Source organism: Mustela lutreola, chromosome 17 (genome assembly GCF_030435805.1).
Source record: "Mustela lutreola isolate mMusLut2 chromosome 17, mMusLut2.pri, whole genome shotgun sequence".
Taxonomy (NCBI): domain Eukaryota; kingdom Metazoa; phylum Chordata; class Mammalia; order Carnivora; family Mustelidae; genus Mustela; species Mustela lutreola.
Genome location: NC_081306.1, coordinates 5,596,667 through 5,623,167, shown reverse-complemented (window position 1 = coordinate 5,623,167; position 26,501 = coordinate 5,596,667). Strand labels below are relative to the sequence as shown.

General features: G+C 41.7%; 1 protein-coding gene across 6 annotated transcripts; it reads left to right on the top strand.

Annotated features, from left to right (window-relative positions):
- The first annotated feature begins 70 nt into the window (after positions 1-70).
- On the top strand, positions 71-26,501 carry PALB2 (partner and localizer of BRCA2). Of its 6 annotated transcripts, none has more exons than XM_059155431.1 (13): positions 71-260; positions 1,887-1,946; positions 2,084-2,186; positions 5,238-6,707; positions 9,610-10,412; positions 10,973-11,044; positions 13,496-13,657; positions 15,806-15,891; positions 16,669-16,830; positions 17,855-17,971; positions 22,782-22,869; positions 25,330-25,478; positions 26,011-26,501. In XM_059155431.1, exons 1-13 carry the CDS (start codon positions 213-215, stop codon positions 26,216-26,218), a joined length of 3,528 nt encoding a protein of 1,175 aa, XP_059011414.1. In that variant the 5' UTR covers positions 71-212; the 3' UTR covers positions 26,219-26,501. The 6 variants fall into 6 exon arrangements, with proteins under 6 accessions (XP_059011414.1, XP_059011413.1, XP_059011408.1 ...); XM_059155430.1 differs by having other exon boundaries at positions 5,238-6,725; XM_059155425.1 differs by lacking the exon at positions 26,011-26,501 and having other exon boundaries at positions 5,238-6,725; positions 25,330-25,593.

The window sequence follows — 26,501 nt, the reverse complement described above, 5'->3', positions numbered from 1 at the left end:
CCGGTTGCGCGTGCGCAGGTCGAGCGGTGGCTGTAATTGGCTGGAGGAGACGGCGCGCGGTTCCTGCATGGGCAACCTGGTGGCGCGCCGGGGGTATCCCGGGTGCCCGGTTTCCTTCCGCGGCGCCTGCGGGGCCCAGAGCCAGCTGGGGCCCTCGTGTCCGCAGGCCCAGGGCCGGCGACGGCTGCTCCTTCCGTTCGGCTCCCAGCCCGATGGAAGAGCCTCCCGGGAAGCCACTCAGCTGTGAGGAGAAGGAAAAGGTGTCCTGGGTGTGCGGGAAGGGCTGACTCGGAACTGACTCCTTGCCTAAGATTTTAGGCGTGTGTTTGTTTCCTCGACGGTCCAGGGGTGGCCGTGACCTCTGACCTACGACCTTGAACAAATTTTGAAGAACTAAGTCCCTTTTGACATCCTCCCCACCCCCACACACTCTCAATCTTGGCTTTTCCCACCCATTCCCTTAAGAATTCTCTGAACAGCCTGATGCTTCAGACCTTTTCGCGCGTGTATGGACGGAGGTGGGATGTTTGGAAGGATGTGGCTATATTCCCTAATCCACCCCCCCCCCCCAAAATAGTGTGGTTTTTTTGGTCCACGAATGGTATAAGCCGAATGGTTCTGCAACTTCCGTTTTACTTCTCCAGGTTTCATCCTTGTTAATGTTACCCTACCTACCTTTTTGAAGTTCTTCGTAGTGTTATGTATTATGAAAGTGCCATCTTTTCGTTCGACATTACTCTGCTGAGCGACTTTTAGGTTGTTTCCAGCTTTTGCTTCTACAGCAGTGCTGCTCTGACCAATCCTTACCCATGCCACTTTGTGCTCCTGCTGATGATGTTAGCCTGAACGTATCTCTCTGCTCGCTGTTCCAGGCACTGTGCTAGATTCTTCATTCACATTAGTTCATCAGTCCTCTTATCCCAGCCTGCCTTCCAGTGGAGGGTGAGATAGATCATTTACAAGTCAAGAAGATAGTTCTTAAACGTTGATAAGGTTGGTGGTAAAGAGGACCCTGTGGGAAGCAAACTAGCTTAGAGATGAAGAATATAGATTCTAGAATCCAACTACCTGGGTTTTGATCATGCCATTTATAACTGTGTGATCTTGGACAAACTGCTTTTCCTCTGATCTTCCCAAAGCTACCTCCTTCCTCCTTTAGGTCCGGGCTTCAATGGTAGTCCTCAGAAATTCCTCTCTGGCCACGCTACCTAAAGTAGCTCAGGCACTCTCACATCTCCCTGTTGATCTGGGTGTAGAGTGCCATGTGATATCCTTTAGTCTGTGTATTCATTTTCTTATTAATTATCTGTATCCCTCACTTGTTAAGCTTGACGACCCTAGTTCTAGCATCCGAGACCATAACTGAGAGTGGTTATCAGTTTTGTTCCAGGTACTACAGATACCAGGACCATTAACTGACAAGAGATTCATCTGTTGGATGAATGTCTGAGGATGACAGCTCCTGCCACCGTCAGGGATCTCACAGTGAGATGGAAGGAATCAGAAGTAAACAGACAGCAGAGTATATAATATGTATTGTGATAAAGGAAGCACAGCAGAGAGGTGGAGTGTCCCCCCTGGATTTCAGGAAGGACCTAGAATAAAAATCGAAGTTGAGGCTTGGGGAATCAGTAAGACTTAGCAAAATGATTTGGGGAGGAAATGCTCCACATGGTAGGAAGTGTTTAGGTCAAGGTGCTTAGGTGTTAGAGAGCTTGGTGCTTTGTGAAAACTAAAAGTAGTGTGGGACCTGCTACTTCCTCCTCTATCTGTTGCTGAGGGACCTGCTAAGCACTGCTTACTCGGGTCTGATAGGCACTGTATCCCTTCTCTCTGACTCTGCCTTTCTACCTGCTCAGTATTGTTTGCTGTTTTTCTTCTTCCAGTTGAAGGAAAAATTAGCATTCTTGAAAAGGGAATACAGCAAGACACTGGCCCGCCTTCAGGTGAGTGAATCTTAACTCTCTCAAACTGAGATATTGTAGGATGAACTATATACAAATAATTCTTCGTAATAATAAAGCTTTAAAAAAATACTTATTTTTCTTAAATTTGTTCCTTGAGCTGCTTTTGTTTCCTCTAGCGTGCCCAAAAAGCTGAGAAGGTTAAGAATTCTGTAAAGAAAACAGTGGAAGAACATGATTGCTTGCTCCAGCAGGAAATTTCACCACAGCCGAACCACTCAGGTAAAGCTAGCCTATTTGCTTATGCTTGCTATATTAAAGTGTATATATAATTCAGTGATTCATTGTATATGGACAGGATTGTGCAACCGTTATTATCATCTAATTCCAGAACATTTTCACCACCCCGAAAAGAAGCCCTGTATCCATCTTACTGCCAGCCCCTGGCAACCCCTAATCTACTTTCTGCCTCTGTGGCTTTACCTGTTCTGGACAATCCATATGAATGGAGCCATGTAATATGTGATCTTTTGTAATCGACTTCTTTCACTTAGCATCATGTTTTCAACAGTCATACCTCTGTACTTACATCCAAGCATGCATTAGTACTTCACTTCTTTGTGCAGCTGAATACCATTCCATTGGATAGATGTGCCACAATTTATATATCCATTCATCAGTGGATGGACATTTGGGTTGTTTCTACTTTTTAGTTATTACGAGTTTTGGCCATTATGCTGCTATGAACATTCACATGTAAGTGTTTGTGGGGACATATGTTTTCGGTCCTTTTGGGTTTATCACTAGGAGCAGAATTGCTGGGTCATATGGTGATTCTCTGTTTAACTTTTTGAGAATCTGCCAAACTGTTTTCTGCCATGTCAGTACCATTTTACATTCTTACCACGATGAGCAAGGGTTTCAGTCTCTGCACATCCTCATCCATACTCGGCATTTTCCATTTTTAAAATTACAACCATCCTAGTGGATGTGAAGTGGTCTCTAATTATGGCTTGGATTTGCATTTCCTAGTGACTAATGCTGAGCATGTTATCATGTGCTGTTGGCCATTTTTATATCGTCTTCAGAGAAATACCTAGTCCTTTGTCAATATTTTAATTCGGTTATTTGCCTTTTTGTTGTTGAGTTGTAAGTGTTCTTCATGCATTCTAGCTATTAGGTCCTTATCAGATACACACTTTGTAAATATTTTTCCCGTTCTGCAAGCAATGACCTATTCTTTTGGTCGAATTGGTTATTTGGTTGTTCTTTCCCCTCTCAGCGTTTAGAAAAAAAAAATTAAGCATTTGTATATGTACAAAGAAAAAAATCTGGCCAGAAGTATTCTTAAAAACAATAGTCATGGGCACCTGGGTGGCTCAATCAGTTAGGTATCTGCCTTCGACTTGGGACGTGATCCCAGAGTCCTGGGACTGAGCCCGCCATCGGGCTCCCTGCTCAGCAGGGGAATCTGCTTCTCCTCCTCCCCCTGCTCATGCTCTCTCTCATTCACTCTTTCTCTTTCAAATGAATAAATAAAATCTTTTAAAAACCAACAACAACAATGGTCATTATTCATGTTAATAGGTATTTATAATCATAAAATTGAAGGCTATTGAAGTTATTAAAGTTACTTATTAAAGTTATTAAAGTTACTTGAACAGAAAAAAAAGACATGAAATAAATTAGGTGAGATGGTGGGGGAAATGGGAAGGTGTTGTTCAAAGGGTGTATAGTTTCAGTTATGCAGAATGAATAAACTTTCATATACAGCATGGAACCAGCAGTTAATATTACTGTATCATATACTTGAAATTTGCTAGAAGAATTGATCTTAAGTGTTCCTACCACACACACACACACAATCATAACTATGTGAAATGATGGATATATTTTTTTTAAGATTTTATTTATTTGTCAGAGAGAGAGAGAGAGAAAATGGCAGGCAGAGGGAGAAATAGGCTCCCTGCCAAGCAAGGAGCCCAATATGGGACTCAGTCCCAGCACACTGGGATCATTACCTGAGCCCAAGGCAGATGCTCAACTGACTAAGCCACCCAGGCATTCCTGGAAATACTTTTTTAAGATATATTTATTTGAGAGAGAGAGAGAATGTGGGGAGAAGGGGCAGAGAGAGAGAGAAAATCCTAGTCCGACTCCCACTGAGCACTGAGCCTGACAGAGGGCTTGATCCCATGCCCCGAGATCATGACCTGAGCCAAAATCAATCGTTAGATGCTTAACTGACTGAGCCACCCAGAAATGATGGATATTTTAATTAGCTTGATTGTGGTAATGTTTCACAACATATACCTATATGAAAACATCTCAGTGTGTACCTTAAGTACATACAGTTTTATTTGCCAATTGTACCTCAGTAAAGCTGGAGAAAAAAAACTAAAGAATTAAAAAAACAATCTTCCCTTTTGTATTTAAAATAAAATATCTCTGCAAAAAAAAAAAAACTAAAGATGGGCGCCTGGGTGGCTAAGTGGGTTAAGCCGCTGCCTTCGGCTCAGGTCATGGTCTCAGAGTCCTGGGATTGAGTCCCGCGTCGGGCTCTCTGCTCAGCAGAGAGCCTGCTTCCCTCTCTCTCTCTCTGCCTGCTCTCCATCTACTTGTGATTTCTCTCTGTCAAATAAATAAATAAAATCTTTAAAAAAACAAAAACAAAAACAAAAAAAAACTAAAGAAAGATGACTGCAATATAGATTATCTTTTAATTTAAAACCATATTTTCCAGCACAATTCTGTTTGTTTACATTTCCTTAAAATTACTAGTGTATTAGAATATTAAAATTTGAACTTTGAGCTGCCTGAATGAAATTCCATTGACTCTTTCTTAAATAACGTAGTACTTTTTTTTTTTAAGATTTTATTTATTTATTTGACAGAGATCACAAGCAGGCAGAGAGGCAGGCAGAGAGAGAGGAGGAAGCAGGCTCCCCACTGACCAGAAAGCCCAATGTGGGGCTCGATCCCAGGACCCTGGGATCATGACCTGAGCAGCAGGCAGAGGCTTTAACCCACTGAGCCACCCAGGTGCCCCTTTTTTAAAGATTTTATTTGTTTATTTGAGAGAGGGAGAGTGAGAGAGAGAGCATGAGAGGGGAGAAGGTCAGAGAGAGAAGCAGACTCTCCATGGAGCTGGGAGCTGGATCCGGAACTTGATCTTGGACCATGACCTGTGCCAAGGGCAGTGGCTTAACCAACTGAGCCACCCAGGCGCCTCGTAAATGTAGTATTTTTATATAATATTTTAAAATAAATAATGGAATTTTTTGGGCTTCATTTAAAAGGAAATTATTAATTCTAGAAATTTTTTTTTCTCAGAACATAAAAATAAAATATCTCCTTATGACACGTTACAAATCAACACCCATCTGGATGAAGAAACTGGAGAAAAGACACCTATCACACTTGACGTTGAACCTGAGTCCTTCAACCCTGGACATGGCCCTGTGGAGGAACTACATATACAAAGAACAGGTGATATCCAGGAACATTTTCCCTACCAGGTCAGTGGCTCTGGTGCTGAGAAAAGGCAGAGTAAGCTGCCAGGGAGAAGAAAAAAGCAGCAGAAGAGAACATATACTGCACAGGCAAGAGAATCTTTCTTTGACGCGGATTCATTCCTACTCTCTGAGAAAAGACTAAAGAAACAGGAGGAAATCAATAGAGAAAATCCTAGGACACCTGTAAATGAAAGAACTTGTCCTTTAGGTTCTACGTCTGACATTCCTAGTTCTCGAGAACCAATGACAGAGACTAACATTAGGGGTATATTAAGTCCACCAACTGCCAAACCACAAAGAGGTGTCAGTGCTCTAATAGGAGGAAATAATTTCTCCAGGGTTCCTACGGTTGCTTCATTTACTCTGTCAAATAGCAGTAGTGGTCAGCACCTTGAACATAAGCCTCCTAAAGGTGACTGTGAACTCACTACTCACAATATAAAAAACATTAACCCTGCTTCACCTGTAAAGGTAGAGGCACAAGGCAGAAGCATGACGGTCTCTACAGATAACTCAGAGGTAAACAAAGCTGTAAGTGGAAGTGGCCAGCTGCCCAGAAGTCCTGAGTTAGAGGCAAATAATTCATACTCTGTAAAAGAACTCACTTATGATAACTTACCAGCAAATGAAAACCAAAATTTAAAAGGACAGAATCACACAGAGGAGTCTTTACCATCTCCCCATAACACTCTTGAAGGTAGAAATGAAAGTCTTCAGGAAAAGGAGGTTTTAAGTCAATCTACGAGTCTTAGCCCAGAAGTAATCTCCCCTGCTTCTGCAGAAGGTCAAACACATTCTTGTACAATGGTTGAAGGCCTTCTGTTTCCCGCAGAGTATTATGTTAGAACGACACGACGCATGTCAAGCTGCCAGAGGAAAGTAGCGCTGCAGGCTGTCATTCAGAGTCATTTGGGTGTCAGAAAGAAAGGTTTTAAAAATAAAAGTACGGAGGAAACAAAAAATTTAAACCTTTGCAGTGAAGAAACTGACCAGAGTGAACTTAGGACATCTGGCATACGTACAAGACAACTAAGTTCAAGAAGACCTGAGAAGTGTCTCTTGTTAACAGAGGTCAACTCTCCCACTGGGCCTACTGAAGCTAACCTTCCCAGGAAGGCAGTTACCCAGCCATCTGGTAGAAGACACGGAGGAAAAAGAAAGACAGTCTCCCCACCTGTATTAGATCATCATCAACGACTTTTGCCAACTCCTGGCACAGCAGGTGTTCATAGATCCAAGGAAGAAGTCACCTTACATGAAGATCCGGATGAAAAAGCAATTCATCATGGTAAGAAGAAAATTAAAGGTAAATCAAGGTCTGGTTGATGATGGTAACCAATACATAATACTTACTATGCTCTTGATAGGTTTTTTTTGGGTTGTTTTTTGTCTTTTTGTTTGAATTTATGTGAGAGACAATGCAGGGAGGAACAGAGGGAGAGAGACAAGCTGACTCCATGCTAAGTGTGGAGCCCAGGGCAGGGCTCAGTCTGATACCGTGACCTGAGCCAACACCAAGCCCCATGCTTAACTGAGCCACCCAGGTGCCCTGTGCCTGCTACTTTTTTTTTTTTTTTTAAGATTTTATTTATTTATTTGAAGACAGAGATCACAGGTAGGCAGAGAGGCAGGCAGAGAGAAAGGAAGGGAAGCAGGCTCCGTGCTGAGCAGAGAGCCCGATGCAGGGCTTGACTCCACCCCGGATCATGACCTGAGCTGAAGGCAGAACCCCTAACCCACTGAGCCACCTAGGCGCCCCTGCCTGCTACCTTCTAAATATTGTGCAGATACTAACTATGGAATCATCAGAGCAACCCTACATGAAGTAGAATCTATTTTTAGCCGCACTTTACGGACTTAAGAAACTGAAGCACAAGGATCCTAAAGTGATTAATTCATTCAAGCCAGGATTCAAACTTGGCTCTGTGGTACCAGAATTTGTGAATGTGGTTGAAACATTGACATTGAAAGGGAAAATATATTAGATATTTACCTAAAATTAGTATTTATTCGGGTACAACACAATTTATCCATAGAGAAAAGTTTTATAATCTATAGAGGAAGTGTTCAAAATGTATGTCAGAGTGTGAGTCCACTAACAAACTATCTTAAGAATGACCATGTGGGGGCACCTGGCTGGCTTAGTCCAGAGAGCACAAGACTCTTGATCTTGGAGTTGTGAGTTTGAGCCTTCCTTACATTGGGTGTAGAGATTACCTAAAAATAAAAATCTAAGAAAGGGTGGGGGGGGGATATAATTGTGTAGTAAAATGCAATACGTCTGAGCAACTTTTTTGGGTAACATATCTAATATAGCCTCTCTGCAATCTGTGGGACATGAGATTTTGGAGGATCACAAGTGACAGTTTCAATACTTTTATTCATTTACTCTGGAGTTCTCATATTTGATAAAGCAGGCATAACAACTAGGTAATTCACTCTGGTTCTGTATTAGACAACAGCAAAACTTTCTTACTGTTAAGGGCCAAATAGTAAATATTGTCTTTGTGCTCCATCATAGCTAGTCAAGTATAGTGGGAAGGTAGCCACAGACAAATATGAATGTGTTCCAATAAAACTTTATTTACAAAACCAGGCAGCTGACTGCTCTATAGCATTTGGACAATAATTAATTTTTAATCAATTACAAGACCATAATCATTTTGGCTTTTTTTATTGTAATCTTTAAGCCAACAAGAATATAAAGTAATCAGAAAGTAGGACATTCTAATAATAAACTAGAAACATTTTTTATGTACTTTGAAATAATCTGCGGTGGTTTTAGTAACCTGCTATATTAAACACTTTTTTTTCTTGAGGTAACTAACCTTCACATTACATAAAATTAGCCATTTTGAATGAAGTTAATAATTCACTGGCATTTAGTATATTCACAGGGTTGTGCTACCAGGACCCTTACCTAGTTCCAAAGCATGTTCATCACTTCAGAAGGAAACCCCGTGCCCCTTAAGCACTTCCTCCCCTTTTCCTCTCCCTACCCCAAGCCCCTGGCAACCACCAATATGTATTCTATCTTATGGATTCACATGTTTTGGCAGCTTTCCCTTAGCTGGTTTTTGAGATTCATCCGTGCTGCAGCGTGTACCCTTACCTCATTCTTTTTTTATGGCTGAATAATACCCACTATATCTATGTGGCACCGTTTATTCATTCATTAGTTGATGGATGCAGCTTTCCCCATCTTGGGCACAACTCCAGCTTCTGGCTCCCAGGCATGCTGTGACAGAGTGTCTGCAGAGGTGGTCAGGCGAACTTGCTCTATATTTTGAATGGTATAGAATGCCGGCTGCTTTAAGAGTAGTAAATTAGCCTGCTTGAAATTTACTACTTCAGTGAGACGAGCCAGCATTTTGTAGACTGTACTCTGGGAGCCTATTGGAATCATGTTTTATAGTTGGAATCATAGTGTTTTTTTTTTGTTTTAAGATTTTATTTATTTATTTGACAGACAGAGATCACAAGTAGGCAGAGAGGCAGGCAGAGAGAGAGGGGGGAAGCAGGCTCCCCGACCCTGGGATCATGACCTGAGCCAAAGGTAGAGGGTTTAATCCATTGAGCCACCCAGGCACCCCAAGGAATCATAGTTTGTTTTTTTTTTTTTTTTTTTTTTTTTTTTAAATTTTATTTATTTATCAGAGGGAGAGGGGGAGAGAGCAAGCACAGGCAGACAGAATGGCAGGCAGAGGCAGAGGGAGAAGCAGGCTCCCTGCTGAGCAAGGAGCCCGATGTGGGACTCGATCCCAGGACGCTGGGATCATGACCTGAGCCGAAGGCAGCTGCTTAACCAACTGAGCCACCCAGGCGTCCCGGAATCATAGTTTTTTAAGAGCAGAAGGGACTTTAGAGTTTCTTAGTCCAGTTCCCGTAGGAGACACCAGGGAAAATGAAGTGAACTGACTTGCCCAAAGTACCCGTGGGTCAGTGGCAGAGCTGGGACTAGACACAGGTCTTCCTTCACTAATGCAGTCAGCACTATACTGTTTTTTGGTACTGCGAAAGGAGAACTTCCAGGTAGTCACCAAGCTGTGGCCGGCTTTTGAACCATTCACGGAGGTTTCAAAGTCCCGGAGGGGAAGAGTAATGAACATTTTGTGCTGCCATGGTGTTTAGAGGCTCACACTCTGTTGGGTATTGGTATTTGTTGTTATTGTTGTTCCTTTCTATTTTAGGGAAGGACAATCGTTGTCCAAAAGAGGACTCCCTTTCTTCCAGAAATAATGCTTATCTAGCTTTGGATTCTGCTGCGTTCACGGTTTCGTTTCAGGAGAATGAACTGCTAAGTTTAAAGGAACTGTCATCTTTTCTCAAAACCACAGACTTTCAGTTACCCGATGAAGTCTTTGGACCTCTTAAACTTGAAAAACTGAAGTCCTGTTCAGAAAAACCAGAAAAAGTTGAGCCTTTTGTATCAAACATGTATGGACAGAAACACCTTAAGGAGGGAAACTGTAGTGTTTTAGAAGACCTGAGTCCTAAACAAATCAATATTGAAATGGAGGACTTGGAAGAGGAAATTATTGTTCTCCCGGGAAAAGCACAAGCTAAAACATCAGACCTAACAAGCTGGTCTCAGAAGAAGGGCCTTTCTTCATCTGTATTACTTTTTACACCTTTAAATACTGGTGCCCCCGAGGATAATAACAGGCCCACAGCAGAGATGTGCTCACCCACTTTCCCCATCTTAGGCACTACTCCAGCTTTTGGCTCCCAAGCACACTATGAAAAAGTGTGTTCAGAGGTTGGGCCAACTTGCTCTAAACCCCAACTTCCTCACTTAAAAGACAGTGATTGGAAACAATGCGACGGTTGGGCCAGCCCATCAAAATCAGATGGCAGCCTGGTTGTGCCAGGTAGAGGACAGCCTTCCTGTGACTGTGATTCTGGTCCCCGGGCAACCCCTCTTCCCACCGGGTCAGTCACTCTCAAAGACAATCAACTGTGTGGAAATCCACACCCAGAGTCAAGGAAACAGGTATAGTCCGCTTCCCTGGTGAGATTTTCTATGGAGAAATGAAATATCTTAGTGAGTTTGGATAGCATGACTTTTTTTTTTTTTTTTTTAAGATTTTTATTTATTTATTTGACAGAGATCACAAGTAGGCAGAGAGGCAGGCAGAGAGAGACGGAGAAGCAGACTCCCTGCTGAGCAGAGAGCCCGATGCGGGACTCGATCCCAGGACCCTGGGATCATGACCTGAGCCGAAGGCAGAGGCTTTAACCCACCAAGCCACCCAGGCGCCCAGCATGTGACTGTCTTACACGTTGGCTTCGCAGTGTTTAAGAGTACCATAACATGTCTCTGATAGACTTAACTGTAACCATTAAGTTCAGTTGGACAAAGTCAAAGTTAAGAATGTATTTTTTAAATATGGGGGATCCGCTCCCTTTGTCATTAAGGAAGCAGTTGCATATGGAGGTTGGCTGCTTTTATCAGAGAAAATAACACATACTGGGTAGACATTGATGAAGAATGAGCAATGCAGGAAGACATATATAAAGCTTAGATTAATGGTGTGACTTTTATTTCCACAGACTGATGTAGCAGACCTTCCTGCTTGTAATAGCTTAAACCCAGGCCACCTTCAGTTGGTTTCAAAGTTAAAGGTCAGAAGATTTTTCCCTTATGTCTTGTGTCTTACATGTGAAAAAAAAAAGTTAATGAATTGCTAGGAAAATCGGGGAGAATTTGATCTATAGCTTCTCATGTTTTTTTTTTTTAAGATTTTATTTATTTATTTGACAGAGATCAGAAGTAGGCAAAGAGGAAGGCTGAGAGAGAGAGAGGTGGAAGCAGGCTCCCCGTTGAGCAGAGAGCCCGATGTGGGGCTCGATCCCAGGACCCTGAGATCATGACGTGAGCCGAAGGCAGAGGCTTAACCCCTGAGCCACCCAGGCATCCCTCAAAGCTATTCTTGCTGGGGCACCTGGGTGGCTCAGTGGGTTAAGCCTCTGCCTTCGGCTCAGGTCATGATCCCAGGGATCGAGCCCCACATCGGGCTTTCTGCTCTGCAGGTAGCCTGCTTCCTCCTCTCTCTCTGCCTGCCTCTCTGCCTACTTGTGATCTCTGTCAGATAAATAAAGAAAAAATCTTTAAAAAAAAAAAAAAAAAGCTATTCTTGCTTTGGTTTTAGTAACTTCATTTTTAAAAGAATCATTTTTTCTAATTTATAGGTAAATTTCATTTGCATTTTCTAATTTATAGGTAAAAATTTATTTTTTATTCTAATAGGGTTTAGGTTTGTTTGGGGGTGTTTTTCATTTTTGTTTTTGTTTTTGTTTTTTTGTCTGTGTGTCTTTAGTTATACTTCTTTCTCTCCCTAGTCTCTATTTTCTCAAGTATTTTTTTTTTTTTAAAGATTTTTTATTTATTTGACAGGCAGAGATTACAAGTAGGCAGAGAGGCAGGCAGAGAGAGAGAGGAAGAAGCAGGCTCTCCGCCTAGCAGAGAGCCCGATGCGGGGCTCGATCCCAGGACCCTGGGATCATGACCTGAGCCGAAGGCAGAGGCTTTAACCCACTGAGCCACCCAGGCGCCCCTTCTCAAGTATTTTTTTGCCTGCATCAAACTTAAGAGATTTTCCATTCTTTGGGTCTCCCCCAAAAAACTAGCTTTTGCTTGTATTGAGTGTTAATTAGGTTTTCTTGGTTTCCTATTTATTTGTTATCCTTAATAGTTGCTTCTGTTTTTCATTGTGCTTACTTTCCCGTTCTTTTGCTAACGTCTTGAGCTGTTTTCTTATTCTATTTTTATTTTTCTTGTTTTGTTTTGTTTTGTTTTTTTTGATCAATGCCTTTATGATTATAAATTTCATTTGGAAATGCTACTTTAGCCATGCTCTGTGTGTTTGGATGCATGGTGCCCTCTTTGCTCATTTGGAAACACAGTTGACTCTTGAACAACATGGGTTTGAACTGCAGAGGCACAATTACATGCAGACATTTTCTTTTGCAGTAAACAGAGTACAGAATTATATATATGTATTTTTTCCTTTATGATTTTTTCATAACATTTTCTTTTCTATATACTTTATTACATATAATATATAATACATATAACATACCAAACATGTATTCATTGACTATTTATGTTATCAGAAAGGCTTCCTGTCAGTATTAAGCTATTAGTAATTAAGTTTTGGGGAAGTCAAAGTTTACATGCAGATTTTTGACTGTGTGGGAAGTCGGTGCACCTAACCCCTACATTGTTCCAGGGTCAACCGTAGTATGTTGTTTCAGTTTTATAACCTCTTCAACCCGTGGGTGTTTCATCAGGATGTTTCATTTCCAAATGGGCAAGATCTTAGGGGCTATGTTTTCTGATTAGATTTGAACCTGTTCCATTCTGGAACTACATGCTATACATTTTTAGATTTATCATGATAGAAGTGGGGGGGGCAATTTTTTTAGTACATAATTTTTTTTTTAAGATTTTGTTTTGTTTTAAGATTGTTTTTATTTGGGGGCGCCTGGGTGGCTTATTAGGTTAAAGCCTCTACCTTCGGCTCAGGTCATGATCTCAGGGTTCTTGGATCGAGCCCTGCGTCAGGCTCTCTGCTCAGCAGGGAGCCTGCTTCCTCCTCTCTCTGCCTGCCTCTCTGCCTGCTTGTGATCTCTGTCAAATAAATAAATAAAATCTTCTAAAAAAAAAAAAAAGATTTTATTTATTTGACAGAGAGAGCGATCACAAGGAAGCAGAGAGGCAGACAAAGGGGGAAGCGAGAGCCCAATGCGGGGCTCCATCCCAGGACTCTGAGATCATGACCTGAGCTGAAGGCTTAACCCACTGAGCCACCCAGCGCCCCATATTTTGTTTTTGAGTAATCCCTTCACCCATCGTGGGGCTTTAACTTAACAATCCCAAGATCAAGAGTCACAGGCTCCGCTGACTAAGTCAGTCAGGTGCCCCGCTCTTTATTTTGGTCTATAGAAAACTTTACATTTTACTTGGTATTTAATCCTTATAATCCTTATAACCCAACACTTTTCATACTTATTCTTTCATGAAACAGACCCCAAGTATGGCCTTAACGTAACTGTGGTTGCTGTTTATTTCAGAATCCTTCCGGTTCCTGCTCGGTGGATGTGAGTGCCACATGGTGGGAAATAGCAGGTTTCAAGGAGCCGTGTATCATAACTGCCTGTGAATACGTGGTTTCTCTTTGGAAACCACTTGATACTTGGCAGTGGGAAAAACTTTATTCCTGGCAATTCACAGAGGTAAGTCAGAATCTTGGAGGCGAGTGCGGTCTTCATCAGCGTTTACATGGTAGTGTAGATGGGCAGCTACCGAGAATGGGACCCACGACCATGCAAGACAGAACTGACACGGGTCCTTTTTCCCACCATTTCATTATGAAAATTTTCAAGCATAGAGAAAAATTGTACAGTAAACGTCCATACACCCACCATCTAGAATAGAGTGAACCTTGTGCTTTGTTTATTTTATTTTTTTTTTTTTTTTAATTTTTTTTTATTTATTTATTTGTAAGAGAGAGAGTGAGAGCGAGCACAGGCAGACAGAGTGGCAGGCAGAGTCAGAGGGAGAAGCAGGCTCCCTGCGGAGCAAGGAGCCCGATGTGGGACTCGATCCCAGGACGCTGGGATCATGACCTGAGCCGAAGGCAGCTGCTTAACCAACTGAGCCACCCAGGCGTCCCAAGTGCTTTGTTTATTTTAATCACAGTTTTTGAGAAATGGATTTTTATGTTGGACGTATTTGAGTAGCTTGGAATTTTGTTTCTTTTCTAACTTCTAAACTTGCTGAGACCCGTGTTCCTCACCCCTCACCAAAGCATTGTTCCTGTTTCTTTTCTTTTTTATTTTAAAGATTTTATTTATTTATCTGACAGAGAACACAAGTAGGCAGAGAGGCAGGCAGAGAGAGGGGGAAGCAGGCTCCCTGCCAAACCTAGAGCCTGATGCAAGGCTGGATCCCAGGACCCCGAGATCATGACCTGAGCCAAAGGCAGAGGCTTAACCCACTGAGCCACCCAAGCGCCCCCTGCTTCTTTTCTTTCTATATTTTCTTCTAGTCCTTGTCCACCTTCAAACATAACATACATGCTTGCAATCCTGGTGTGCTTAAAATTTTTAAATTGGCCTTTTCTCACTTAAGATATGAACATTTTTCCTTGTTTCTACATAGTCTTCATACTTTATTTTTAATTTTTTTTTCAACTTTATGGAAGTATGATTGACAAAATTGTAATATACTTAAGGTGTATAATGTGATGATGCGGTATTTTATACACTGTGAAAGAACTCCCCCAATCAAGTTCATTAACATGTATCAGCTTGGGGTGCCTGGGTGGCACAGTCCTTTAAGGCCCTGACTCTTGGTTTTGGCTAAGACTGTGATCTCAGGGTTGGCGCTCAGCACAGTCTGCTTGGATTCTCTCTCTCCCTCTGCCCCTCTTCATCCTGTGCACTCTCTATTAATAAAGAAAACTAAACAAAAAAAAAAAATCAAAAAAACATATATCCACTCACATAGATTTTTGGGGTTTTGCTTGTTTGTTTTGTTTTTTGGTGTGAATGCTCATGATCTACTCTTAGCAAATTTCATTGTTCTCCAGCACAGCCACAGCCTCTGGCACCATACTTTCTTTGCATAATGATGCTTAATAAATATTTATTTATATGAATTAACTTATTATTTTTTAAAATAACCTTATTTTAAGATTTTTCTTTTGAGACAGAGAGAGAGAACACGAGCAGTGAGGGAGAGGTGGAGAGAGAGAAAAGCAGGCTCCCTGCTGAGCCGAGAGTTCTACAGGGGACTTAATCCCAAGAACCTGAGATCATGACCTCAGACATGACGCTTCACCAACTGAGCTATCCAGGCGCCCCTGGGATAAACTTACTTTAAATGGCTACACAACATTCCATTTGTCCACATGGCAGACTTTATTTAATTATTCCTTTATTGTTAGAAGTGTAGATCGTATTAAATAAACGCTACCACACACATGGCTTTGTATAAGCTTATTTTGATTTACAGCTTAGAAAAAGGGTGTTTGCTAAACTTTCTCACCTTTGTTTGCTGTTTGAAACTGTCCTGGTGCAATGAGAATAGAAGAGAGTGTGACAGATTTTGGAAAATTTAGATTAATTAAAAATGAAACTACCGGGGTGCCTGGGTGGCTCAGTGGGTTAAAGCCTCTGCCTTCGGCTCAGGTCATGATCTCAGGGTCCTGGGATCGAGCCCCAAGTCAGGCTCTCTGCTCAGCAGTGAGCCTGCTTCCCCCTCTCTCTGCCTGCCTCTCTGCCTACTTGTGATCTCTCTGTCAAATAAATAAATAAAATCTATAAAAAAAAAAAATGAAACTACCAAGTATAATTTTTGGCTTTTTTATTTTATTTTAGGTTCCAGTATTACAGATAGTTCCAGTGCCTGATGTTTGTAATCTCGTGTGTGTGGCTTTGGGAAATTTGGAAATCAGAGAAATCAGGTATATAATTCTCAAGGAGTAGTTTTTTCTTTTCTCTTTATCTTTGTCTCTGTCAGCTTGTTTTAAATGCAAGTTATGGCCTAGGCTTGAATCTTAGAATCTAAATTTAGGGACAGGTGGATGGCTCAGTTGGTAGAGCATGCAACTTTTGATCTCAGGGTTGTGGGTTCAAGCCCCATGTTAAGTATAGAGATTACTTAAAAATAAAATCATTAAAAAAAAAATCTAAATTTAGATCCAATAGAGATTTGTTTTAAAAAACCCTATCAATGGGGATGCCTGGATTGCTCAGTTGGTTAAGCAGCTGCCTTCGGCTCAGGTCATGATCTCAGGGGCCTGGGATTAAGTCCTGCATCAGGTTCCCCTCCCAGTGGAGAGTCTGCTCCTCCTCTGTCTGTCCCTCCCCCATTCGTGTTCACTCTCTCCCTCTCACTCAGAATAAACAAAAATCCTGAAAAAAACAAAAAAACCCTATCAATGGAATGATATCTCTGACTGAAGTTTCCATTTGAAATTGGAACTTCAGGGCACCTGGTTGGCTTAATTGGTTGAATTCTGACTCTTGATTTCAGCTCAGGTCATGCTCTCAGAGTCATGAGATCAAACCCTGCATAGGGCTCTGTCTGGGCATGGAGGCTGCTTAATACTCTCCCTCTCCCTTTGCCTTTTCCCCCTTTCTAAAAAATAGATAGATCGATAGATAGATAGGACCTTAGTCCTTTCATATTGAAGGTTAACTTCTGACTTCTCCACATTTTCCCTTATACTTGGTTTTAGGGCATTACTTTGTTCCTCTGATGGTAAACGTGAAAAGCAAGTATTACTGAGTTCTGGAAATATAAAAGCTGTGCTTGGCCTGACAGAGAGGAGGCTAGTCAGTAGCAGTGGGAACCTTTGTGACCAGCAAGTAGAAATCATGACATTTGCAGAAGATGGAGGGTAAGATGGTTGGTTTTAATTATTAAAAGAATGCTTTTATCACAGGCTTTCAGAGAAAGATCACTAGCCTATTGTTTTTCTGGGCTGTAGGTGTTGTATAGCAGGTTATGTCTCAACACTAGGCTGTATCGTGGAGGCAGTTTAGGGAGGGGGAAGCTCAGTGTAGCAGGAGGGAAGCCAGTGGAGAGGAGAGACTCAGCAAATGAAGTTTATTCTTTCTTTGTTGTCTTTGAAATCTCTGTTTACCCCTTAAAAAATCACAAAGGTCTTAGGACCTAGACTCTTTTTTTGTTCCACACTTGGTTTCCATTGCTTCAGTTACTACCTAGATGCTGACTACTTGCAAGCGTATATTTCTAGCTCTGACCTCTTTCTCAGCCTCTGGACCTGTTGGTCTAATAGATAACCTTTGGGTATTTCAGATTCAACATGTTGAAAATGGAACTCAGAGCATCCATTGTGTCTCTTACGTGCTTGTTACATTTTTTGTGGTTATTTATCTGTCTCTTGTAATAACAGAGGGCATGGATCTTGTTTGTTGTGTTTATTCCTGACTGTTGTAGTAATCTAGGCAAGAGACAAATAATTGCTTGCTTAAGTTAGTCAGGTATTAATGGAGATGGGGAGAAGCAGACAGATTTGAGAAAGAGGGGGCTAACATCATTAGGGCTTGCTGGTTGAGTAGGTAGAGAGGAAGGAAAGAGAGTAATAATGTCCAGGTTTCTTTGTCACCTGGGGAGACAGTGATACAATTTGCTGAGATGGGAATGCAGAAAGAAACACAGGGTTTAAAGAGACAGATGGCAAGTTTAATTTTGGCTATGATGAATTTGAGATGCTTGAAAGTATATCCAGGTAGGTGATATGAAAGTAATTAATTGTAGGAAGTTTAAGATACACGTTTTCTAATTTTTTCTGGTATTAGATGAGTATATGTTATGCGTGGTTCAGTAATAATGTACAAGGGCTGCTTAGAAACTGCTTTGGTACAAAGTGCTGATTTTTAATACTGTTTTAAATGCAGAAGCAAAGAAAAAAGATTTTTGATGTCCCCTGAAGAGACTGTACTAACTTTTGCTGAGGTCCACGGGATGCAGGAAGCTCTGCTTGGTACCACAATAATGAACAACATTGTTATTTGGTAAGATTTCTCTCCAGGTCCTCCATTTTCTCATCGTAATATAATGCTAATTTCACAGGGTTGTTAAGACTAGATAGGAGACTCTAAATATAATTGTGTTTTGGGGCACATGGGTGGCTCAGTTGGTTAAATGCCTGACTCTTGATCTCAGTTCAGATCTTGATCACAGGTTCATGAGTTCAAGCCCCACTTTGAGCTCCATGCCCAGTGTGGAGTGTACTTTAAAAAAAAAAAAAAATTATCTTATTTTTTTATTTGTTTTTTACTGTCAGATGATACATACTTGTCTCAATGAGAACATCATATTAATTCAGAAATTATGAAAAAAATCAGCCTGAGTAGACTATTTTAAAATAAATGAAACTTTACTCTTGTGAAAAAGGTACAGTTGGAAGTGCCTGGGTTTCTCCATTGGTTAAGCATCTGCCTTCAACTCAGGTCATGATCCCAGGGTCTTGGGATCAAACCCCATATCGGGCTCCCTGCTCGGAAGGAAGCCTGCTTCTCCCTCTCCCACTCCCCCTGCTTGTGTTCCTGTTCTTGCTGTTTCTCTCTCTGTCAAATAAATAAAACCTTAAAAAAAAAAAAAAAAAGGTACAGTTTTTTCTGCTCTGGTTAATGGCTTTTATCAGGTCAACTCTCTTACCTCAGGTAACTATAAACCCTGAACAAAGTATAAAAAACAACTATCTGAAAGCACTGGAGAATGAGAAAAAGAAAAAAAGATACTGGAGAGGGTTCAGCAGGAAATATCAGTGGGCAAGTATCTTGTTCCTACAGTTTTAGCTAGAAGGCAAGCCCTAGTCTGTGCACTGGGAGACTGAAAGCCTGATAGAAAAGCTTCTGTCCTACTGGCTTAAAGAACCAAAGGACAGAATTCAGGGTGACCACAATAGCTAGAAAGTAGGGAGAGAAATGCCCAAAAAGAGAACCAGAGAATAAGCCTCAAGTTCTGGCTCTAATATTTATCTTGTGATCTGGCTGTCCTATAAACTGAATGTACACAGAGTGGATTGAAGCAGCCCAGGTAAGGCAAAAAGAATTGAATTGAGTTTTCAGCATTTGGAATTTTAGTTGAACCAAATTAACTGTTTACTAGGGGAAAACAATCAATATTCTTGAGAGGAATCTAACAGAATCCAGAGTTTATGTGACATGTTCTTTTCTTACTTTCTTTTTTTTTTTTAAAGATTTTATTTATTTATTTATTTGACAGAGAGAGATCACAAGTAAGCAGAGAAAGTGGGGGAAGCAGGCTCCCTGCTCATCCGAGAGCCCGATATGGGGCTTAATCCCAGGAGGCTGGGATCATGACCTGAGCGGAAGGCAGAGGCTTTAACTGACTGAGCCACCCAGGCGCCCCTCTGACATGTTCTTAATAATGTCTACAATACAATCCAAAATTATAAAATATATGCTTTTAGAGGATCTAAATTAATGAATTTGTGATAGAAAGACCAGAGTCAAGGAGTCCCTAGCTACCTCTCTTTCCTGATCCAGGGAGAACCACACCCAGTCAAAGGCATTTTCAAAGTTAATTTGTATTAAGATAATAAGTTGGATTTTTTTTTTTCTCTCTCAGAAGCCTTCTCCTTTAATTGATTCCTTAGGGCAGGATGGATCTTGGTAAGAGGAAGTTGTGATATTAATATCCTTGCTGCCTTACCTCTTCTGCCTTGTCCAACCCTAACCCTCTAGTAATAAACCAGGAAAGCATGGTCCTTGAGAGAATCTTTGTCCCCTCCCCACCAGGGAGCCTCTGAAGTTGACCGTGTTAATAATCTGCCAGGAGATCCTGTTTTCAGACGGCCTACTATCTAGAGCAATAGATTTCCACTTCTGGCACTTTGCTCGGTATTTGCGCATGGAGGTCTTATTTGAGGACAATGCTTTACAAAAGTTGTCTTTCCTATTCTTTCCATTATTTCAATAGTCTGGACCTTCATTATATGGTTCCTGAACTATTAATATAATCTAGTAATTGGTTCCCTTTCCATCAATGAATATCCCATCTCCAGATCTTCTATTATACTACTACTGTATTAACATTTTTTTCCCAACCCTCCCTGCTTTCCCTGAGGAATAAAACCTTCAGGAAGGCCCACATTTGTTTGCTTTCTTCGCTGCCTTTTCCTCAGTGCTTTGGGGAAAGATTTTCTCCAGCAGCCAGTCCATACGCCTTAGCTCCCAGCCTTAGCTCCCAGCCTTAGCCCCCGGCCTTAGCCGCCCCCCCCCGCCTTAGCCCCCAGCCTTAGCTCCCAGCTTTCTTCCCATCCTTCACTTCTCCCTTTTTCTTAATAGTAACCTTTTTGCTTTTTTTTTTTTAAGATTTTTTATTATTTGATAAAGAGATCACAAGTAGGCAGAGAGGCAGGTAGAGAGAGGGGGAAGCAGGCTCCCCGCTGAGCGGAGAACCCAATGTAGGACTTGATCTCAGGACCCTGAGATCATGACCTGAGCCGAAGGCAGAGGCTTAACCCACTGAGTCACCCAGGCGCCCCATGGCATTTTATATATAATGGATCACAACAAAATTGAGGTGGGGGGGGAACCTCTCTACTTAGTCTAAGCTTAAGTGTGAGTTTAAGCGGTATCTTCAGCCCCATAGTTGCCTTAAGCAACTAGTGGTACTAGTAGTACCTCAGCCTTCATTGACCTTTCCCTCTCCGAATTCATATTACCCTTGTTTGTTTTTTTCTTAAGTTTTTAAGTACTGCCCTTATAGGCTAATTTGTATCGTGGAAGTTCTTGAAGATAGGTACATATCTTCTATTCTCAGTGCCTTAGCTCCTTGTTTAGGGTACTTAAAGATGTATAGATCATAGGGTCTATCAAAAGCTGTCATTTTGGGGCGCCTGGGTGGCTCAGTGGGTTAAAGCCTCTGCCTTCAGCTCAGGTCATGGTCCCAGGGTCCTGGGATCAAGCCCCGCATCGAGCTCTCTGCTCAGTGGGGAGCCTGCTTCCCCCTACCCCTGCCTGCCTCTCTGCCTCCTTGTGATCTCTGTCTGTCAAATAAATAAATAAAAATCTTTAAAAAAAAAACAACAACAACTGTCATTTGCCTTTTGGGTTCTATATACTTTTATATTTACACATAGTAGTTGGTCACCTTTCCTGTTTAACTGCTCAGGGGTTAAACGTCTAAAGCAATTCATGTTATACTCAAGGAACCTCTTGTTGAAACTCTGGACATTTAATCTTGGTCAAGCTATATTAGCTGAGCACTCATCTCTCAGTCATTTAATAGACACTTGAGTCTCTACTTACGTACTGCTTTTTTTTTTTTTTTTAAAGATTTTATTTATTTTATTTGACAGAGAGAGAGATCACAAGTAGGCAGAGAGGCAGGCAGAGACAGAGGGGGAAGCAGGCTCCCTGCTGAGCAGAGAGCCCGATGCGGGGCTCGATCCCAGGACCCTGAGATCATGACCTGAGCCGAAGGCAGCGGCTTAATCCACTGAGCCACCCAGGGGCCCCGTACTTACGTACTGCTTTCTGTGAAGGATGTAGACATGAGTCCTCATTCCAAGGCCTCTAAGGTTTAGTAAGTAAATGAGATTGCTTTATAGTTCCAAGTGTACGAATCCAGTACAATCCCCTTACAATTCAGACAAGATCAAAGTGAGGGAAATTCGGACAGTGCTTTGGGACTCAGGGAAAGAACAGTTACTAAACATAGAGCATGTGCTAACTTCTGCAGGGGATAAACCCCTTGTTGTCCCTGGCAAGGAAAGTCTTGCGTAGGCACACAAGCACTGAGTTTCCCTCCTTCAGTTTTTACACACCCAACGTGCTCCACAGAAAGTTCTGATGTATTTGTTGAATGAATACATTACGCTGTATTACAGTGTATATTAAATTAAAAATGAAGCATATGGATAGTACTGTAGGGAGGTAGAGGAGAGGAGATTTCTTTGGGTTGGCGCAGATTGGGAGAAGTGAGAGAGTCTAGGTTGAGCTCCTGCCGCTGGGAGGAGGCAGGACACAATCAAGGCCAGAAAGGAATGGAGGGGCATTGGGGGGTAAGAGGGTTGGGAATTGGTCAGTAACGGCGAGGGCGTTGGGAGTCTAGCTTGAGCGAAGGTGCAGAGCCAGGAATACGCATAGTGAGGAGCGGTGAGTTGTGGAGTATGGCGGCACTGGATTCGTGAGGATTATAAACACCACAAAAAAAGAACATGGACTCTTGTGGCTAATGAGAAGACAGCCAAGGGTTTTTCAGCAGTGGCATCCCAGGACAGAGCAATGACCGACATCACAAATGCTCAGTAATGCTAAGGAGTGGTTCCAACAGACTTTTTCTCCTTTAAATTCACCCTCTTCTCTCATTTTTCATCCCCTTCGTCTTCCTGTCTCTCTTTATTACCTTGGTCTAGCTCTAGAGACAGAATTATAAATCTTTTGAGGTATAATCTCCCATCTAATTAAATTTGGTTTCCTGACCATTGTCTTCCATAGAAAATTGTAGGTATAATAAGAAGCGGGACAGAATCATAATGCTAGAGCCATACTGTGTACCTGATTTCAAATGAGAAAAGGGAAAGCTTTTCTCATGGAGTTTGGAGACATTTTACTTCTAGTGACATAGCAGATTCCATCTAAGGCTGAACTGTCAAGTTGAACTACTGGCAATGTTAACCAACAGTTCTTGTTTTTAGCGGAGTCTGTAACTAAACAAAACTAAGGTACCATGTCCCTTAGTTTCTCCCTTGGTCACCTCCTAAAGAATACTGTGATAAATATGAGAATATTATGTGAAAACCAGTATGCTGGAAGAATGTTATCAGCTTATTTATTTTTTATGTCTAAGGAATTTAAAAACTGGTCAGCTCCTGAAAAAGATGCACATTGGTGATTCCTACCAAGCTTCAGTCTGTCACAAAGCCTATTCTGAAATGGTAAGTAATCTGTTGGGACTGCTTTGTTTCTACTTTGTGTTGCTGTTGGTCTCACTGAGTAAGAGCAGTAGCTTACTAAGAGGTCATTAACAGACCCTCTCTGTTGCCTGTTTTTTTGTTTTTGTTTTTCAAAATTGGGTAACAGGGTTTGTCCTTGCTTAAATTCATGGATGAAAATAAATATTGGTATAATATGATGGCTTGGTGAATTTTCTGGCTGTATGTCGTAAGGAAAACATTTATTTCTAGCTGTGAATTTGTACCAAGAAATATCATGCCTGTTACCAAACTTGGCTCGCAAGCACATTGCCATAAATGATGTATCCTATGACTGAAGGCCCTCAGAGAGGTTGATTAAATGGTTCTAGACATGTATGTCCCTTAGGCTTTAGTCTTCTCACATAGAAACGAACACAGCTTCTCAGCCACTGTGTTAATAGACTTGGTTTACGGTCTAGTATGGACATCTGAACAGGCAGAAGGCAGCTTCCCAGGAGCGAGGGGTAACCCTTAAGTACCCACCATTGAGCCACAAGCAAAGGCAGTAACAGGTAGCTCTACGCTTGTGTGGAAACTGACTTTCCCAGCCTCAGTGGTAGTCCTGTGCACATCAGCACCCCAGACTTAGAAGGCAGAGGGCACCCTTTTCCCTAAAATCTGTGGAATTGAACTCAAAAGTTGGATGATCTTAGATATAGTCATATTATCTTGAGGCTTTTCTTTTTTTTTTTTTTTTTTTTAATTTATTTATTTGAGAGAGAGAGTGGGCTGGGTGGAGAGGCAAGGAGAGGGAGAGGGAAACTTAAGCAGACTCCACTCTGAGCACGGAGCCTGACATGGGGCTCGATCTCACGACTCAGATTCCCACCTGAGCCAAAACCAAGAGTTGGGCGTCTAACTGACTGTGCTACTCAGGTGCCCCGAGGCTAACTTTTCTCTTCCTTAAAATAAGAGGCTTGGTTTCATCTCTGGAATTATTACATTTCCCTAGTAGCCATTAAAATGACTTCCTGTCTTTGTTATTACAACATTAATGTCTACCTGATAGTGAAACATTTAACATAGAAATGTATGAGATAGCACATAAAAAGTTGTGTGAAGTTCCATGAAGCCAGCCTCTGGAAATAAGCTAATATTTTAGTGTAGGAATCAACAAACTTTATAAAAAAAGATCAGGTGACTAAAAATAAAAAAAAGATCAGGAGGTAAATATCTTCGGGTCTGCAGGCCACTGGTCTCTGTTGGCACCTGCTCTGCCCACTGTGGCAAAAATTCTGCCGTAGACAAAATGAAAACACATGGGTGTGCCCATGTTCCCTGTAAACCTTTTGGGACAATAAAACATTCCAGAACTTGAATTTCATACGATTTTTACATACATCACAAAATATTTTTTTTTCCAACCATTTCAACATCCAGAGACCATTCTTCGCTCATGGGTCATACAGAGATGAGCCCTGAGCCAGATTTGACCTTTGGGCCATTGTTTGCCAATCTCTAGTTAAGTAGATGGCATCTAGCCTTTTCTTGACTTGGGTTTCTAATTATAAAAGTAATTCATTCCCATTGTAATAATTCAGTCAGGGCGCCTGGGTGGCTCAGTTGGTTGAGCAACTGCCTTCGGCTCAGGTCATGATCCCGGACTTCCAGGATCGAGTCCCGCATCGGGCTCCCAGCTCCTTGGGGAGTCTGCTTCTCCCTCTAACCTTCTCCTCTCTCGTGCTCTCTCTCATTCATTCTCCCTCAAATAAATAAATAAAATCTTTAAAAATAATAATAATAATAATTCAGTCATTCTAGAAATGTAGAAACTAGAAAGGAATGTTATTAATCCTAATATGGTTCTGTAATTAATTTTCCCCATTTTATCGCCAAAGAGAATTACTTTCAGTATCATATGTATCTGCGTGAGAACATGTCATTTGAAACCCAGGAAAGGCCTGTAACACATTTTGCCACAAAGACAACCGCAGATGATGGTGTCTGTCTTGGGTCACTCTTGCTCTTTGAGTGCAAATAGGCTACCTGCAGACTGGCCTAAAAACCTAGTCCCCACTCTCAAGATGATTTTTATGGGAAAACGTGTTCTGAGTTTTCAAAAGCCAAGTTACCAATGAGTATCTGTAGGTTGGGGACTCCCTCTGATTGTTTCTATGCCCTCTTTCCCTGTGACGGCATTTTCCCAAATGGATGGCCTGGGATTGGTTGTATCTAAGGTGGAGGAAGTTAGTGAGGCCGCTGGGTTCCCACCTGCAAGACTGGCTGTGAGCCCTGTTTTAGAGATGCCAGAAGTCCAGCTTGGTGATAATCTCAACAGTGGGTTTTTTTTGTCTGAAAAATATAAGCTAGCGATTAAATCCTGCATATTGATTATTCTTGTAATTCTTTGGTTTTGTCTCTGCCAACCCTTTCTTTCCCTCTTGCTGACTTATTTGGTTATTAATTTTTCTCTTAATTTAGGGGCTCCTGTTCCTTGTTCTGAGCCACCCTTGTGCCAAGGAGAATGAGCCGCTGGGAAGCCCCGTGTTTCAGCTGATCGTGATTAACCCTAAGACAAGCCTGAGTGTGGGTGTGATGCTCTACTGTCTTCCTCAAGGGCACGCTGGAAGGCAAGTGTGTGCTCCTGCTCACTGAGTGTGACATTTTGGAAGGCACTTGTGCAAATACAAAAACCAGACATCTTTGTGTCACTTAGATGAACGGACTCGGGTCGTGGTCTCAGGGTCCTGGGATCGAGCCCCCTGTCGGGCTCTCTGCTCAGCAGGGGCCCTGCTCCTCCCCTGCCCCCTACCTGCTTGTGATCTCTCTCTCTGTCAAATAAATAAATAATCTTAAAAAAAGAGAGAGAGAGAGGGCAGAGTAAGAGCAAAGACGCTGAGGTGCACGGAACTTGGCCAGTTTGAAGAGCGGCAGGCAGGCAGGCTCCTGTGAGCTGGGGTGCAGGTAGTACAGGGACTGGACACGTGATTGTGTCCAAAACGACCTCGTGCTGGCGGGCAGTCCTGGGCTGCCAAATATGGGCATCATACTTATACAGATTTTTGTTCTTGTGGTTGCTTTGGGAAGCATGATTTTGACTTAAAGAAAAAAAAAATTCTTTTGATATGTGATTTGAATGGTCTCTTCTCTGCTTGATACTAGGTTCCTGGAGGGAGATGTGAAAGATCATTTTGCAGCCGCAGTATTGACTTCTGGAACAATTGCCATTTGGGACTTACTTCTGGGTCACTGCACTGCTGTCCTCCTACCTGTCTCCGATCAGCATTGGTCTTTTGTGAAATGGTCAGGTACAGATTCCCATTTGCTGGCTGGACAAAAAGATGGAAATATATTTGTGTACCGCTACTAATAAGATAAGATGAAAACACAGCGTTCTGGATTTTTTGACCAGTTAGTACGTTTTAGAGTTGTAATGTAAAGAATATCTGGGAGACATTTAAAATGATTACTTACATTAATTTAGACACATTTTTTATTCTGATGGTAGTGGCACCACTGATCTTGAGTGTTCATTTAGATTTACTTTGGGAGAAGTGATTTTAGGTTGATTTTTGTTAATTCCTCACATCTGCACGTTTGCTTTTAATGGTGTACATAAAGCTTCAGATATTAATAAATATTTATTTTGATAA

Bases quoted from the DNA above. Each gene is read 5' to 3' on its own strand.
- PALB2 (XM_059155430.1), top strand. From the start codon at position 213: ATGGAAGAGCCTCCCGGGAAGCCACTCAGCTGTGAGGAGAAGGAAAAG. The intron at 1,947-2,083 runs GTGAGTGAATCT...TGTTTCCTCTAG, and splicing joins AGACACTGGCCCGCCTTCAG to CGTGCCCAAAAAGCTGAGAA. The intron at 6,726-9,609 runs GTAAATCAAGGT...TTTCTATTTTAG, and splicing joins TGGTAAGAAGAAAATTAAAG to GGAAGGACAATCGTTGTCCA.